The following is an 18,168-nucleotide window of genomic DNA, read 5'->3' on the forward strand; positions in this document are numbered from 1 at the left end:
CAGTTGCATTAGGCTTAATCCTTGGGCTGTGTTCAGAAAATGCCATAAAGCTCAGTGCTGAAGGACCCCACCTGTATTTATTTTACACTTATTAGGCCAGAACTCTAAAGAGTCCAGGCGGGGGAATAATGACGGAGAATGGTGCTGAGTGAGGCTTTAAAGTTTTCCATCAGGGATATATTTCTTAACAAAAAATATTCAAATCTATTTAATGTCTTAAAAAATAGGCAGTAAATAAACCTAACTGTCTGACTAAGAGGAAAACATAGTGAAACAATGTGAAGCAAATGGAAAGGCTTTTGAAATTGCGTAGCCTTTTTATTGTTGCAAGACCTGTGTATGTCAGGAGCCACTTACTGATTGTAAGGGACTATATGAGGTACAAGCAAGGGCCACAGCTGTCCTGGACAGTGAAGATGTTATCACAGGAGGCTGGCTCCTGTGGTCCACTGGCCACAACTATCTGACCCTCTCAGGGAGGAGCCCATTGTCTTCTGCATGGGTCTGCTATTTATTGCTGCTGCACAAAGGCTTGTGTTTGCTTGCCCAAGGTGTTGCTCATCAAGCCACCTTTACAAAGGGGCCTCAGTGTTTACACCCCAAATCCCAACTGAAGAGGTAGGGGGAGACGCAAATTGGTTTGTTTAAAGGAGCTGATCTCAAACATTTAATTCCCATACAATAGGTTCATTAGGACAACAGTGCCATTGGATAAACAGGATGGAGCACTCTCTGTTTGACTGATCATCTGGTAATCTTCCATAGAGTTAGCGAAGATATTCGCATAACTCTTGATTCTTCCAGTAAAATCAGATAAATGATGACACCCTCAGAGTCTGGTCTTTGTTTTTTTTTCACCAACTGACTTGAAGTCCCTCATGACAGGCTAGAAATGGCACATAATAATCATAAAAGTGGATAGCCTATCATTCAGCACATTCAGTTCAATTCATTCATGAACTCACTAGTAAAAGCAAAATGAGAGTCAAAAGTTTTCTCCCCCTGCTGATGCCTATGACCTGATTGCTAGACAATATGAATAGGGTGAATGAATTGCAGAGCACCTGCAGCCTTAATGTGTTTCTGCTATGGCTGTAAAAGACCCTTTTGAAGAACTGAGCTCTCAAGCAAGTCAAATAAAACACGATTCCACAGTTCCTCAAAAGCAGGAAAACCATCAGCATATCTACGCTTTAGTCTTTGTGCATATTCAGTTAGACACTACACCAGAGTCGCCCGTGTCGAAATGTTTATACGCATTTCAATTTCGCCCTACTTTCCATTTTATGCCCACAGGTAAGGTGGGTCTTACCTATTTTTCTGACGTGGTAACCTATCACCGCGGTAGATCGTGCTCCTCGGCCAATCATCTCGCAGGGTCGTCCCTCGTTCAACCTAAGTACCTTACACTGAAAGAATTCCATCAAAGTTTCTGTACAACAACCTAAAGTTATCCAAATATTACAAGTAGCCTAATATAGGCTACCTATAGAGGCCTAGCCCATATAACCGACGAACGATTCACATTTCTCTACTAGGCAATTACAAATATTTATTTGGGCTACTGACTGAGATTCGTCTGGGGGTGCTGAGGTGTCGTACCGTACCTGGCAGGTGAGACGGGATTGAAATAAGCAGGGCAAGAAAAGTAGACTTACCTGTAGCCCGGGTTTTTGGCTCGCTCACTCTGCTCAGCCTTAGTCTACTCTATTACCTGCACCGACTTGAAAGTCCAGTTTCACAAGGAAGAATCGTGGAGGAAGCAAAATATGTCACAGGAGACAGACAGGTAAGTGTTTCTTCCAGAGCAACATATATCAGAACATGGGTTGCCTTCTCATCAGGCTCAAAGATTACCTTTTGGACAGATATTTTCCTTTTCAATTTTGTTTGCTTATAATAAATATTGTTAGACCTCACGAGGGTCATCTATACGGATTTACAGTCTTGCTATGATTGTAAAATAGAATGCTATGGTATGGTTGCGTACAGCAGGCTAATTGGTATTTGACAAACGCCATTTTCTGGGGAAAGCAACGGAACTGAATCGATTTAAAAAATCCAACCGGTGATTCTTTGCATTTAAACATAACTATCCTATGGACAATCAGAAATGAACACATTAAAAGGCATCAAACATATATATATATATGTATATATATATATATATATATATATATATATTTCTTTAAAACGTATGGCATAACTGTGTTATAGGCTATAAGGCTCTTTTCCACATCAGCTAAGTTGGATTTTTTTTTAGTTAATCCTAAATTAGGTAATTTCCCTTCTGGTTTTCTAGCCCTGGTTATTTTTTTAGAGGGAAATCCAGATTTATCAATAGACTTTGTTTTAGATATTCTGATAACATTTAGATTGATAACTTCAGATAGGCTAGATTGTTATTCTGCAATGTATATCACTTAACACAAGAAAAGTTTGTGTATTATGGCAGTTTTATCATTAGCCTACATTGGACTAAGATGTTTTCAATGTTTTGTTAATTTTCTATTCTTGAAAATGACAAGCAATGAAATAGCTATGTTTGATCCATAACTCACATGACAACACAGGAACTTTAACTTTGGGATTCAAGTAATTTGTCCATTTAGGATCAGCACCAGAGGATGATGAGTCAAATAGTTTTGCACAGTATAGCCTAGGACAGAATTGCACTGCCATTCACTTATAAAATGACCCAAACCACATGCAGTAACATTTTAGGTAGCCTACGGGACCGCGCTCTGCATAGCAAGACATTCGTTTTTTTAAAGGTTGTTATGCTTCTACATATTATTGTTGGATCTGTGTGATTTAAAGGGCATTATGTCACACTGAATCTGTACAAATGTGCAGATAAGGCAGAAATAACAGCCAAAAGTGATGAGATTATATTGTAAATATACATTATGTAACATGGATATACATGACAGGAAGACAATAAAGTTTGTTCATTGATGTAATGCATTTTATCATGGAAAAGCATTGTAAAAATACCATCTTTCAAAAACAGGAAGTTGATTGACAGTTATTCTGTCAAACGTGACATGCTCTGCTTACTTCCTATCAAAAATCAAGCAGCATTTCCAAAGTTATACAACCATATGAACTGAATTGTCAGCAAGACATTCACAGAAATGATCGGACAATGATGTTCACTCTAAAAAAACGTTACCGTTAGAGAAAGAGAGCACCCTCAGGGACTAAATTGTAAACAAACCTGTTGGGAAAGGTTACTCATGCTCTGCAGAAATGTGAGCCTATAAGTGGATCGATTTGATACATTTGACATAATACATAATCAGTTAACATGTTGACATTGGCCCACTTATCAATGAATAATGCAGAGCAGGTGGAGAAATGCATATTTAATAAAAAAAAAAAAAAAATTGAACTTAATACCATAGAGCTTACTGTGAAAAGTTACAGTAAATCACATTAAGTTTGTGTTTTAGAATTAGATTTAGATTTTTTTGAGTATTTTTTATTTTGTGTCATATTTAGAAATATGAGTTTTTTTGCCCCTGACATTTTGTTGTTGTGTTGTGTGTGGCAGTAAGCGGCTGGTGGTGGTCGTGCCCAATGAGACCTCGTTCCATCCGCGCCGGGCCTACACCAGCGAGGATGAGGCATGGAGGTCGTACCTGGAGAACCCCCTGACAGCAGCCACCAAAGCCATGATGAGCATCAATGGTGACGAGGACAGTGCAGCAGCTCTGGGTCTGCTCTATGACTACTACAAGGTCAGAGGTCATCCTCCATCAGATGACTCAACACACATAGTTATTGTGTACTATACACACACACACACACACACACACATTAGAGTTTCCTTTTGTGAGAGACAAAGTGAATAAGGTATTTTTACAGTGTTGTTTTACAGTATGATTAAGTCAGTCTCTTTGTCAGTCAGGCAAAAAATAAGCAAGTAATCGGATTGTCATTGCCATGCAACAGAGTGAGAGTTCAGGTCTTTCGGAATTAATATATTAAGCAAAATTTGATTATTTGAGCAATGATTTTGGTATAATGTGTATTTATTTGAATTTTACCGTAATATACATTGTAGCCTACGTGTACCATGATATAGACAATCTTTTAAAAAGCTATTAGTTACTGTATATTAGGTGTTACTCATGAGTATTACACTGTGAACATGGTTCAGGCTTAAGAGACATTACCAAGATTCCTTTATTCACTGTCAACTTCTAAAAGGGCTTTGACATGCACAAGGTGTAAAACACAATGCTTTTGACCTTCATCCTCTGTAATGTCGCAATACTGTAATGTTGAACCATGTTAGTGAAAAAAAGCTGCACAGCATTGTTTTTTACCCATATCTCAAACTGTTCTCCTAATATGTTTGGACTTGTCTCCGCTTTCATTTTCATTCAGGTTCCCAAGGACAAAAGGGTTTTACCCATCCCCAAAGTGGTTGAAATTTCAGAGGAGCAGGAAAAGAGGTCAGTGGCATGTCACAGATATGACAGCTAATGCTAATCTGTGCTAATGTGAGGTGATGGTATTGCACTTTATCGCTGTCTGTGTCCTTATTAGGCCTATTTCTGTTGCCTAGGAACAGTTTGGTGGGTTGTGGCAGCCAAGGTGAGGTAGAGACGGTGGACAACCGGGTTCAGGTGCTGAAGTCAGTGCCGGTGAACCTGTCGCTCAACCCTGAGCATCCCGACTCCAAACGGGACCAGTGTGGCACAGAGGGCGCTGAGGCAGCTGCTGTTACCGTGGTGAAGGCTGAGGTCTACACGCCGGTGTTCATGGGGGCCGGGGCGGTGCACTACCGTCCGGAGGGGGAGGAGCACACGCGGGTGGTGTACGAGCAGAGCCACAGCTACGACGCCGTGACGCTCAGCCATGGCGCCTACGGCAAAGACGAGCAGCGCAGCTCACCTGACAGCACCTATGAGGAGGACAACAACGGGGTGAGGACAGGGACACCCAGGGCTCACACAACATGACAAGAACGACACTGACTGACCTCCATGCCTTGAACACATGAAGGTGTTAGGTAGTGAAATAGTGCTGATAGTGAGGAGAGGCAGTGGTTTGTCCTGGTGCACAGTTTAAATGTATGATGTAGGATACTAGGATACTAATGTTCACTATCAATACTATAAGATAATACTGTAATGTGTTTTACAAGGATACAAGGATACAAGGAAGTTTATTGTCACATGCATATAGTTACTGGAAGTAAGAAATGTAGTGAAATTATTTCTGGTGTCAGCCTATTTGTGCATTAATGGGGGGGGGGGTGGTAAAAAGTGCAGTAGAAGAGGGGTTTAGTAGATTAAGTGGCAAGGGCTGCATAAGAAAGGTGGGGGAGGATTGGGATTGGGGGGGGCACCAACAAGGAGCACCCAAGAGCAACAGGGCCAAGGAAAAACTCCCTTACCAAGGAAGAAACCTTGGGCAGATCCACGGCTCAAGGGGCTAACCCAACTGCCAGGGTTGTGTAACACTGTTTGTGATTATGATTTGTTTGTTGTTAGTGATGTATGAAGTTGGATGTTACTGTACGTTAGCAGTTATTATGCTATTATAACAGAGATTTCTGTTGTGTTCTTGTGCTCTCTCCTCAAACAGAAATACCGATCTTCGTCTTTGGGAGCTGATGGTTTTGTGTTTGAGCAGTCAGATGTGTAAGATGCGCCTTTCTGGTTTTCCTTTGCCGTCCCAAATTTATCTGAAAACAGACTTGACAGTTGCATGAATCTGTGGAAGTTTGTTTGAAAACCTTCATAAAACACAGTGAAGTGTTACAGAGATAATCAAATGTATATTTTCAATATTCACAATATCATTTGTAAAGGAATGTATTTAAGTGAATGGTTGATGTAGTGTATAAAATAATATGCTGCATTGTATTTATATTTTGCAGGGGTAGTGACACTTTTCAGTACACCCTTGAGGCTACCAGGTCACTGCGTCAGAAACAGGGAGATGGGCCGATGACTTACCTGAACAAAGGCCAGTTTTATGCTGTGACCCTGAATGAAACAGGAGCCAATAAGCGACTGAGACATCCCATCAGCAAAGTCAGGGTGAGCGATCCCAACACACTATACACATAGGTAACTCATGTAGGTAACTTACAGTAAGTGCGTCATGCTAGTGTTAGAATCTCGGTAGATATCTTAGGTGAATGGTGCATTATGGGATTCTCACAATGAGATTTTGCGCCACATGACAGGGCATGTAGGTAGTTACTCTATCTATCTATCTATCTATCTATCTATCTATCTATCTATCTATCTGAGCTATACTAATGACTGTGTGCAACAATTTTGTTTCAATGAGATTAAATTGCACTCATCAAAGATAAGCAATCAGTCTGTCAGTCTATTATTATCAGCCTATTGCAATATTTACATTATGTCACACTGTGTTCCCTGCCTCTCGTTTCAGAGTGTGATTATGGTGGTGTTCAGTGAGGATAAGAACCGTGATGAGCAGCTGAAATACTGGAAGTACTGGCACTCCCGCCAACACACAGCCAAACAGCGGGTCCTTGACATCGGTGAGTTACTGCTGTTTCCCATCAAGTAAGAGATCACTAAGTTCCCCAGAGCGAAGATCAGTGCTCCTGGCTACAGTACCCTGACATGCATTATAATGTACTTTATGACAGTGAGTTGCATCATGATGCCATGACGACTGAGTTGACATTTTAAATGTTTAAATGGAACAAGGATCCACTTGGCTGCTTCTACACATCAGTTATAAAGGAATAGGTGTCGGTTGTAAACAGCTGTGCAGTCAACAAGTGCAACTCATCCTCCCCCCCCCTCCCCCGTTCAGATTCAGGCTCTTGCCCCAGGCCCTCTCACGCTATCCTAAGTGAACATGGCTCCCCAGATCCCCATCTGGTGTGAAGTTAACCCAGCTGGGTCTTTCCCTGACACAAATTCTAAAATAATGATGCTTAGCATTTCAATTTGAATTTCAAAGGGAAAACGTGTTTTGATTGTTTTGTTAGTTGAAACTATGGAAAGTAATCTTGCTTTGAGTGAAAGTTTGTACCAGTGTGTACGTGTGTGTAAGGTACACGGTACACGGCTGTTGGAGGGATTTGTGTTGTGTCATGAGAGAACAGGTCCGGTATGCTGGAGTGTTATTGTGAGGTATGGACGGTTCCCATTGGGATGGCAAGCTGTGACCTGTGCACGCAGCAATGCTGCAGTGGCATGTGGGAGACCGTTTGAATGGTGAGAAATCTTTGGCTTGTTGGAACAGACAGAGGAATGTACCACGCTTCTTGTGTTGTGTGTGCTTACGGTATTCAAATGGATCATTCTGCTGTAGGCCTCACAAATAAATCAACATAGAACTGAAATGTATTCCTTTATTTGATGGTAACAGACAGACTTCTATTTAATGATTCACCTCAGGTTTGATACCATTTAACTTTCAAGGCATTCAGTCTATACAACATTTTTTTTCCACACCTGTCCCATGTCTAAGTTATGTCAGGGAAACCACATAGTCCTGAGACTCAAAGTTGCGTTAGACAGTGACAGTGCTAAAAGGTGACCATGAAGTAGGTACACAGTGTTTTGTGTTTAAAAGAGGAAAAGACCTGTTTCCGTATCCCCAGTGACTGTGGTTTAATTTGCCTGGCTAATGACGGCAGGTGACAGGAGCATGCCTGGCTCTGTCATAGGAGGATGAGGATGATTACCGACAACAAACAACTCTGTTGCTGTGCTGGTGGAGCATAGGGAATACAGCATCATGCCATTGCAGCAATGCTGCTGTCTTTTTTGGGTGTTTGACTTCCCTGCAAGCCATTTTGAATCAAATGTAGATACTCAAATATAATGACTAAATGCATGAATGTGTGCAGTCACATTGAGCGAGCTGAAACACTCATATGGTTAACTCTTGTAGGTGTACGGTCACACTGGTGTGACGGGAATGTTGGAAAATGAACGCTCTAAAGAATATCTGGGTTCATTAAATTCAACATAGAATTTTAGAACCTTGAATTGTTGCGGAACGGAATCTTATGTTAGAATGTTCAAAAAGCCACACCTTTGTGCGAGCAGCTGTGGAGTGACCGATGGTGTTCGCGGCTTGTCAGGTGTTCTCCTCTTGTGGCCTGTTGAGGACCAGCTGTGGGCGAGGGGATTGTGGGTATCGGGGAGACAGCCGCACCCCTCGGGCTGGACACCGTCACTGTCTTTGTTGGACACAACTCTCACAGGTGGGGCGCGGGGGTGTGCAGAGCGAGGTGGAGATGGGGGCATTGAAGAGGTGTTACCATAGATGTTCAGCCCGACCCACTGGGAAACAACAGGCACATATAGGAATAAAAGGTAGAGGAAGGGCGTTGTCGCAACAAGGTTACCTCTGGGCATATGGCAAACAGCAACCTGCAGCTCCTAGCTGGTCAGGACAGACAGTGACTGCAACCTGACACCGCCACAGTTGGGATTTGAATAGCAGTTGAGGCGGGATTGTTCTCGAGCCTCGGGGCCATGTCACAAGATCTGGGATTTGAATGGGGCCCATTTAACAAGGGGGCTGGGGGTGCATACAGGGCTTAACCAATGTGGACTGGTTTGACTCACAAGCACCTGGGAAAACCAGGAGATTCCCTGAGAACCTGGGAATATGGGAATGGGATGGCCCGCCTACTGGTCCTGGAAGAGCAGTGGCGTAGCGTATATGCTGGGCCCCGGTGCAAGCATGTTCCCCCTCGAACACCAACCCCACCCCCACGACACAAACAGATGCAAAACACACACAAAATTGCATGTGTGTGATGGAGATTCACCAAAATTACCAGAAAGAGCCATGCACAGTGGCTACCTGAGAGGCATTGGAGCTCTGGATGATCACCTGCACTGAGCTCCTTTAACTGCACAGAAAACCCTCCAAAGGCTGTTGCACTCACACATCCATATAGCAGCACTCAGCTGGCCAGTGCACAGTGAACGCCACGTGGCGATTAGATTTTTAGATTTATATACTAACTGGACTAACTATATATAACTCTTTTATTTCCACTGCCTTGTCATCTGTGTTCATGACATGTGATTTGGTGATGAATGATGACCTGTTTTGAAAAAAATCATATAATAGCATATTTCTGTGCTCAAAATGTTTTGCAAAAAATGGTGAAATAACAGTGGCAAACAATCTGAGTGACTCAACTCCTTCTAAGCATATGAAACATTTTCCGAAATGCTGTATGTCTCATGCATGTACAATGTCTCATCTTTAACTTTAATGTGTGAAATATCTCTGCATGTGTCATGACCCACTCCCCTGCATGCGGTAGCTTTGAGGTTGAAGTGATTGTTTATCAGAGGAGATAAGCTTTATCAGCAGCTGGAGTGTGCCGTTGTATTGCATTGGAACCCTTATCAGTTTGAGACAACAATGCTCAGATATGGTGCTCTGGTTGAACATCACCTCAGTGATTTCTATATTTTCAAAACATTCACTTTTGCTGTTTTACTGACATATACAATTGTAACACTTTAATCTGATACAACTTGCTTATTGAATATCTGTTAGTACATACAGCTTTCTGGATAGCAATGTAATGTAATGTCAGGGTGTCGTGAGTGTGTTGTTGTTGACTAAAAGTGTTCTCTCCATAGCTGACTATAAAGAGAGCTTCAACACCATTGGAAACATTGAGGAAATTGCCTACAATGCCGTATCTTTCACTTGGGATGTGAATGAAGAAGCCAAGGTATGTCTTGTTTTAGTTGCTAAGCTATTCTGGCTGCACAGACTCATGTATTCGCTTTGGCCCTGCAGCTCAATAACTTTATGTCCTCACCACTGGGTGTGGCTCATAGACTTCAGGAATATCCTATAGTTGCAATATCAGTCATCAGTCATAATGTCACTGCCCCAGCTCCCTTGAGGACTTGGAGTTTTGGAACAAGGTTTCCCCAGTCATTAACTGGATGATGTTATATCTTTCTGAATGAATTTTGAAAAGCAGCCCTGTCTCTCTCTTTCTCTCTATTACTCTCTTTCATTTAAGTATATTTCCTCTCTCTCTCTCTCTCTCTCTCTCTCTCTCTCTCTGTGGTGTGTGTGTTTGTGTATTCTTAGCCTGTGTGCCTCAGGAAGTCCCCTCCTTTTGTGACCACTCCTTTAGAGCTGGGCCCACGCTGTTTAAAGTGTGACGCTGAGGACAAACACAATGCTGTATACCCCCCTGTAGAGCTCCTCTACACACATGCATTTAGCAACCCCACCCTGAAATGTGTGTTTTGCTCTGTTTTCCTTCAGTCTTAGGCCTCAGGTGTCACGCAGGGGAGAGGAGAAGTAGAGGAAGAGGTGAATGCATAGACTGAGAGGGAGAGAGGGAGAAAGAGAGTGTGTGAGAGAGAGGTGGGGGGGTAGATTGAGAGAGAAAGATGAGCAAAGCAAGTATCTCATGCACACACACACAGACACACAAACACATGCACGCACGCATGCACGCACGCACGCACACACACACACACACACACACACACACACACACACACAGAGACGCAGGGGCACACACACAAACACTCACACTCACACACGCACACACACACACACACACACACACACACACACACACACACTGTAATGCCACACAGATAGCTCTGCCCTTTTATTGAGTTCTTTATTTGGCTCTTCTGTGCCCGTAAAGCGCAAAACAAACACTCTGCACTGCGCTCGTCTCCAATACTAAATGGTCAATATTTGCTTTCTGATCCATTCTCCCCAATGCCTTTTCTCAGCTGTTTGGATGCTGAAGCTATTAGAGTATTGACTTCCTTGTGTGGGGCTAAACCACATAGCTTGGGAACTGAGCCATTTAATGAGTTTTTAGTGAATGGCAGTGGTGTCTCAGTGTCTGCCTTTGCCAATGCATGCACACAGCTCTGGGTAGGCAATCTTATCAATTAAATCAGCCAGCACTGACAACCATCTCTGTCTGAAACCTACTTAGCCTTCATGTTCTCTGTGCATAAGGGTTAGGAGACCATGCCACTCAAGGTCAAGGAAGCACTGACTATAAACCTCAGATTCTCAGAGAGCCATTGATCTACAGAGCAGAGAAAATGCCCCAGGAAAAGTTCATGATGCATGATTCCAGCCATTTGCATTTAGCATTGGAGATGGTGTGTGACAGACTTCAAAGGGAACCATAGCACATATTAAAACAAAGAAATGTTTCTCCCTTGTACTTTATGTTGTTGATTTAATATGTTTACGACATCCTAACAAAATGAGGTGTTGAGGTACAAAGAACTATAAACCACTTAATTGGGCTGTATTTTGGGCCTTATGCAGGTACTGAATATGAAATACAAACAGAGAAGGGTGCTCTTACCAGCTGTCCAAATGGGCATTGCTATGGTTAATATCCAACTACTTAATACATTCAGTAGTGGGGGACTACTGTGAAGTTACATTTTGAAGAAAGAAAAAGACAAACTCATGTCTATTTCCTTGAGCAACCGTGTGTTTGTGTGTGTGTGTGTGTGTGTGTTTGTAACTGGTTACTGGTAGGCTTCATACACAAGCTGAGACACGGTGGAGAGGTTGGGATGGTGGGAAAATAGTTTTTGTGATACGCCCAACCTCACCTGACTAAGTCCAAGTTTGTGTGAGAAGGAGTGTCACACACAAGAACTGTGAGAATCTGTCAGCAGTCACATGTTTCCACATTAGGTCACACATGAGATGCATTTGTGTTAATGTGAAACTGCCAAAGATCTGCCAGCTATCATTATATTCTCCAAGACCATAAAGTGACGAAAGACTCAATCGAACTCCAGTTAGGGTGAGATATCATGTAACTGTGAGATTGATGAGGTCATGGTGATGAATGTTATGTTTGCAATGTTTGTGGCCGTTAGACTTGAGATTGACATTTGACATTTGTTTGATGAAGGGGAGCACAGAAAAAAACGATAATGATTCTTTTGTAATTAAGAACGAAAGCCAAAGAAAATGGCCAAAGTGACAAAGATTTACACATATGTCCTTTTTTGCTCTCTATGAAAAGTGTTGGCAGAGTGACATTTGGGCAAGTTGTAGCAGGTAGCATGATGAGAGAATAGCACAGAACATTTCTCATATCAGGAAAAAGGTCATTAAAATAACTGTCACACGCCATAAAAACAGCACTGTACCTGTCATACAGTATATCTTTGCTCTGATAATTAGAACATACCCCTGGAGAGTCTAGGTTCATTGGGAGTGTTTGAAACACGCTGTGCTGTTGTTTTATAGTGTGTGTTTGTCATTGGTAGGCCTATATATGATGTGTGTTTGCTTGTTTGTCTGCAGATCTTCATCACAGTGAACTGTCTCAGCACTGACTTCTCCTCACAGAAAGGAGTGAAAGGTCTTCCTCTCATGATCCAGATCGACACCTACAGCTACAACAACCGCAGCAACAAGCCCCTGCATCGCGCCTACTGCCAGATCAAGGTCTTCTGTGACAAGGTGAAGCCCAACTCCTGTAATCTGACCCTTCAAAGACCCTTCACTAAACCTTGATCAGAGGGCAGCCGGACTGGCTGGGTAGGGCTTGTATGTTTGGTGGCTACACAGTCTCTTCAGAAGGAAATGGAGCACATGGCATCTGTCACACAGAAAGCTTTTAGCCAATTTTAGGTCAATTTTAGGTGTGTATTCACTACTAAGGAATAGGGAGTGACCTTGTAGTTACATGTCTTTGAAACATGAGGAAAGATGTAGTAAGCATGTAGTACTTTCCGGAAGCCAAATCTTTAGTCCGGCAAGTCAGCCTAAACTAACGTATATGAGCCCAATAGTTTCAGCTGTAGGCATCAGGATTTGATACGTTTTAGTTGCACTCTTGGATGCTCTGACTGTTTGCCTCCCCCTGGTGGTGTATTGTGCACCTTCACCTTCCTCTTGGGGACACATCTACTGTACCATTTGTGCTATGAGTCTCCACTAGTGCTGACTGCTGACGCTATGTAGGCATAAGCCCGTGGTTTTAACATTGGCAGTAGTATGTTGCTCGAGTTTTCTTTCTTTTTACACATCTTTACAGTTACAATGTGTAACACCTGCTCTTCAATATTTGAATACACAAACCTGAAGGCTCCATGCCTGACTGTCATCTGTCTTATGACTGCTAAAAGCTGATCCTGCCTGAGATACTCTTCTCTAATGGAACAAGGGGTATTCAGTGAGGTCAGAATCCTGATTGATGGGTCATGTTTTTAGTATAGGCTAGTATACTGTAAAGGCTAAAGGGATTATATAAGTGTAACTGTAGTACTCTACATCTGCTTCAGTGTCTATACTCAAACAGTCATTGATTGGTGTTCACCTTTTTTAGGGAGCCGAGCGAAAGATCCGAGATGAGGAGAGGAAACAGAACCGCAAGAAGGCCAAAGGTCAGTGTTCTGTTAAACCAATCTCCTTATCACAGCATTTCTCATCTGTGGGAATACATTTATCTATGACGGATGGTGTTGGTAATAATTCAAACTTTACCTCCTCACACATACAAAATTCTTTTACAATTCGTATATAAACAAAAACAATCTCTTATTCATGTTTACATTACAGAATGTGACAAGTGAAATTTGTGTAGGCCTACTAGTGTAAAGAGAAAATGGGCAATTTAAGAGAAACATATGACAGGTAAACAGTTTGCACCTTAATTAAAAGCACATTGTGTGTGAGAGGTGAAGTATGAATTATGGCCTATTCAGCCCCTCTTATTTTCAGATTATCAACATACCTGCAAAGTAAACACTCATATCTTCAATTTCTCCTCCATTCATCAGGCAAAGATGGGAGCATGGGGGTAATTGCCCTCCCCAAGAAGTCCGACACAACATTCTTCAAAACAATGATAGACCTGGATGCCCAGCCGGTCCTCTTCATCCCAGATGTGCACTTTGGTAATCTGCAGAGGGCAGGACAGGTGAGACCAACTGGACAGGCAGGTTTCTGTTTCCTGTCTGATTAAAAGTGGCAACACAGATTCCAAGTCATGGGTGATGGCAACTGACCTGGCCACGACTCACTCTCTGTCTCAGTGTCTAACCTTAGAAATGGCCTCTGCTGAACCTGTGAAGTGGAATGAAACTACCATCACCATCTTTATCTAGTGCATTAGGCACCTTAATGAGATTTTCTTTGATAACAAAGAAATAAATGGACCTTTCCAAATATCACCTGCAAATGCCACTGTCAGGTTTCCTAGGGTGGGCATGCCAGTTTGGGTCCGGGAGATGTTTGCTCACCTGCAGTGGTCATTATGTCAAGCATCACCATCATCAGAGCAGGCTAGTTCATGGGGTTGTGAAATAACAGCATTCAGCAATGGGAACACCAGGAATGTGCTATTTTCTTTTTCTTTTGACATAGTTCTGTACAACTAAATACAAAAAATTGTTTAATAGATGACTTTACCTCTGTTGCCAGGTGTTCACCTTCAATACAGAAGAAATGGAGAGGGAGGGGTGAGTATACAAACACACACACACACACACACACACACACACACACACACGCACACGCACTCACACAATCACAGTGACATGTATTGACAACGACACACATGCAGTCTTAAACTTTTATCTTTATCATGGCCTGATACTGTGAGGTGGCTGCATGTTACTGACTCCTGATTGGTCTGTTTCAAACGATGCACCAGTGTGATTGGCCTTTACTCCTGTGATGGTGACAGGAGTGTCTTGGTGAAGAGAATGTTCCGGCCACCTGAGGAAGACTTCTGCCCCACGCCCCACAAACAGCTCAAAGAAGAGACATTGAAGAAAAGTAAGAATCAATCATGACAATATTGAATTTTGCTGTGGTTTTCTGGCAAGATGAATATACCCATAGACATGGGCTCCTTGAAAACACATATTTGAAAATAAAACCCTTATTCCACCTTCTATTCTTCAATATACACTGTACAAAAGTCTCAGGCATCTTACATCTTTTGTTTCAGCAATGCTATAAGGACCATATTGTTTATTTATCAGTTTCTTAATTAGAGTATGACCAAAGAACACTGGAAATATGTAGTAGACCATTGAAATACACATAAAATGTAGTTTTTGTTCTGATACCAGTCCAATTTCAGTCTCAAGCTAGCATTAGATTTGTTGTTTTAGCACTATTATAATGACCAATCACCCAAGGGGGAAGCTCCTGATGGAGCTGCAAATGAGCGAGTACTACAAAAGGACCAATCCATCTGATCTCTCTCTCTCTCTGCCTGTCCAGTTCTGCTGTACGTGAGGAAAGAGGCTGATGAAGTGTTTGATGCCCTGATGCTTAAGTCTCCCACACTAAAGGGGCTGATGGAAGCTGTGAGTATTTCAACTAAATGCAGCACTGGCTTTAGCTATGCAGTCAGTCATTGTGTTGAAGTTATGCTGCTAAGAATTTTCGGTTACAATTTACTTGAAGGTATCTACATAAGACTGTCCACTGTCATGAACGTGTCATAAACATTATAAACAAGTCCTAAACGCTTCCGTCACTAGCTTCTGTCAAGTGTCATTCAGTTTTTGTCATGACAAGTTAGGGTTAGGGTTAGGGTTATAACAGTGTGATGTCACTCTTATGTATAAGTATAAGTATATATACTCTTTTGATCCCGTGAGGGAAATTTGGTCTCTGCATTTATCCCAATCCGTGAATTAGTAAAACACACACAGCACACAGTCAACACACAGTGAGGTGAAGCACACACTAATCCCGGCGCAGTGAGCTGCCTGCATCAACTGCGGCGCTCGGGGAGCAGTGAGGGGTTAGGTGCCTTGCTCAAGGGCACTTCAGCCGTGGCCAACTGGTCGGGGCTCAAACCGGCAATCCTCTGGTTACAAGTCCAGAGTGCTAACCAGTGGGCCACGGTTGTAGAAATCTTAAGTGTTACCGAATTTTCTTTCCTAAAAATGCCTGTAATTGCTGGACATTGTTATTGTATTTTCAAGAGATCTTGACAACTGATGAATGAATTTGACAATAGTAATATGATCGGATCTGTCCAGTCTTGGTTTAGAATTATTGCAGTCTCAAGGCATCTTTGCACTGATATCTTTTGCCATGAACAGGCAGTCCATCATGTTCGAATGTGATTTTACATTGTTGTTATAATATTTTGCTTTGTTTATTAAAAACACTGCAGATTTCAGAAAAATACGGAGTGCCCATTGAAAGAATAGCAAAGATCTACAAGAAAAGCAAAAAAGGGTGAGTAAGGTCTTGAGTCAGAGTACTTTCTATCTTACTGTGTGTTCTGAATCAGACACACATTCAAGACAATTCCATTTCTGTTCCACTAGCATTTGGCTATTTCACCATCATGCTTACCTGATGCTTTGTCTTCTGCAGGATCCTGGTGAACATGGATGACAACATCATTGAGCACTATTCCAATGAGGATACCTTCATCCTGAACATTGAGGGTTATGCAGACGGATATAAAATCACTTTGACAGAGATCTGACATGGCTCCATGATCAGACTATGAGGACTGCCACATTTCAATCAGTCACACTCAAAGGTTCAAAAGTAAGACCAATCTCATCCCCAATAGGAGAGCAGGGGGCACTGATGGATCTGCAAAAGAGTGCATCCTCTCCAAACTACTGTCATGCTCTGTAAATCCCTTCCATGGACCCAGGAGGTTGTTTCTGTGGACCTATCTAATGCTCTGGACATTTGCAGAGTTGATCCAAACAGAATTCACTCAAGCAGTGTATTTATATTGGGCCATGCAGTCCTTTTAAGTAACCCACCTTAACAGTGACTGTGATGCTATGAATTCACCTGTTACCTGAAAATTGAACACAACTCAAGATGCTTCTGTTGGTGTTCATAGCATGTTCTTTCTTTGAAGCTAAATGAGGTTCATTAACTTTTGCCTTTCTGTTGTACAGGCTCTGTGAAGACAGCTTGCTAGTATTCGCAACACGTATCAAAAAGCCTGAATTCTTCATAAGGACCTAACATACAGAGTACATGTATTTGCTTAGAATAGTGTGCTAGTTTTAGACCCACCAAGAATAAGTTTGGATTCTTTTTTTGAATTCATTCAAAATGGCATTCTTATTACAGAGTCACTGGTCTTAAATATGTTTATTATGGTGTGGTCTGTTTGCGTGTGTGGCCATTAAATATGTATTGATTCATTGTAAAAGATATATTTTGTTAATTAACCATGTACAGATGTGTTGTTGTTTAGTATATGCATAGTGGAGTGCATAATAACAGGTATAGTTCAAAGTACTCAAAGAGATGGTGCTTCAGTAGTCCCAATCTATTCAAATAGAACCCTAGAAATGCACTCCTGTTTTGTGTCCTTTTATTTCATAGCTTTTCAGTTGGTCACAAAACTTTCACAGGATTCGATCACTGGCTCAAAATCAGTGCTGTGATATTCTCACCCCGGATACTAATGGATATGCATATCTTTACATTTTATTTAACGTGAATTTATTTTTTTATGCATCTGTTTGGATGACGCGAGCCTTGTATTCAACTGCAAAGGCGGAACTGAGCTAGTAAAGCAGTACCATCTGCCATGTTCCGATTGGTGAACACTCTCTAGACACTCTACAGGTCTGTCATGTCCTGTGTGTGGAATATGTCTGCCAAACTGCTGGGCCAAAGTAGAGAGTAGTAGGGCACTTGTTACAGTACTATTACATGTTTTAATAAATGTTGTCTGTGATGTAAATAGCAACTTCTGGAGATTGTATAAACCCATGTTGTGTTCATTGTTACTATGTGTTTTTTAAAAGAAGCATAGCCTATATGAAAATAAATATGAGGCAGAAAAAAACTCAAATACTCTTTTGTAATTATTTTTCTTTCTTTATTAGATAACCAAAACAGATGTCTGTGTTTAGAATCTACACTGACACAAAGTACAAGTTACAAAATCTACAAAATGGAACAATGACAAACATTTTGTTTAACAGATAACAATTGTACAGTATAAATTCATACAATACTGGTTTATCGTATATTTGGCACTTGACCACATGTTGCTACTCTGTGATTAACACAAGTGAAATGCCTGATGCTGTATTTGCAAAGAAGAAAATTTTTTAAAATGCCCAAAATGCTTTAAAATCAGTCATTATTTCAGCAGGTTACAATCTTGTTTTTAAAATCGATTATAATGGTTGAAAT

At 41.6% G+C, this 18,168-nt stretch overlaps 1 protein-coding gene across 4 annotated transcripts; it reads left to right on the plus strand.

Annotated features, from left to right (window-relative positions):
• The first annotated feature begins 1,435 nt into the window (after positions 1 to 1,435).
• On the plus strand, positions 1,436 to 17,821 carry grhl2b (grainyhead-like transcription factor 2b). 4 transcript variants are annotated; one of them, XM_076302322.1, is made up of 16 exons: positions 1,436 to 1,789; positions 3,557 to 3,743; positions 4,396 to 4,463; positions 4,577 to 4,937; positions 5,602 to 5,657; positions 5,897 to 6,059; positions 6,424 to 6,535; positions 9,627 to 9,721; positions 12,316 to 12,474; positions 13,343 to 13,400; positions 13,797 to 13,936; positions 14,440 to 14,477; positions 14,672 to 14,796; positions 15,250 to 15,335; positions 16,157 to 16,221; positions 16,363 to 17,821. In XM_076302322.1, exons 1-16 carry the CDS (start codon positions 1,770 to 1,772, stop codon positions 16,475 to 16,477), a joined length of 1,848 nt encoding a protein of 615 aa, XP_076158437.1. In that variant the 5' UTR covers positions 1,436 to 1,769; the 3' UTR covers positions 16,478 to 17,821. The 4 variants fall into 4 exon arrangements, with proteins under 4 accessions (XP_076158437.1, XP_076158439.1, XP_076158438.1 ...); XM_076302324.1 differs by having other exon boundaries at positions 14,705 to 14,796; XM_076302323.1 differs by having other exon boundaries at positions 4,583 to 4,937.
• The last annotated feature ends 347 nt before the right edge of the window (positions 17,822 to 18,168 follow it).

The sequence above is a fragment of the Alosa pseudoharengus genome, unplaced genomic scaffold (genome assembly GCF_046254945.1).
Source record: "Alosa pseudoharengus isolate Yale_2024_CS ecotype anadromous, Long Island Sound unplaced genomic scaffold, YU_APseudo_1.1 YU_APseudo_1.1_scf_23, whole genome shotgun sequence".
Lineage (NCBI taxonomy): Eukaryota > Metazoa > Chordata > Actinopteri > Clupeiformes > Clupeidae > Alosa > Alosa pseudoharengus.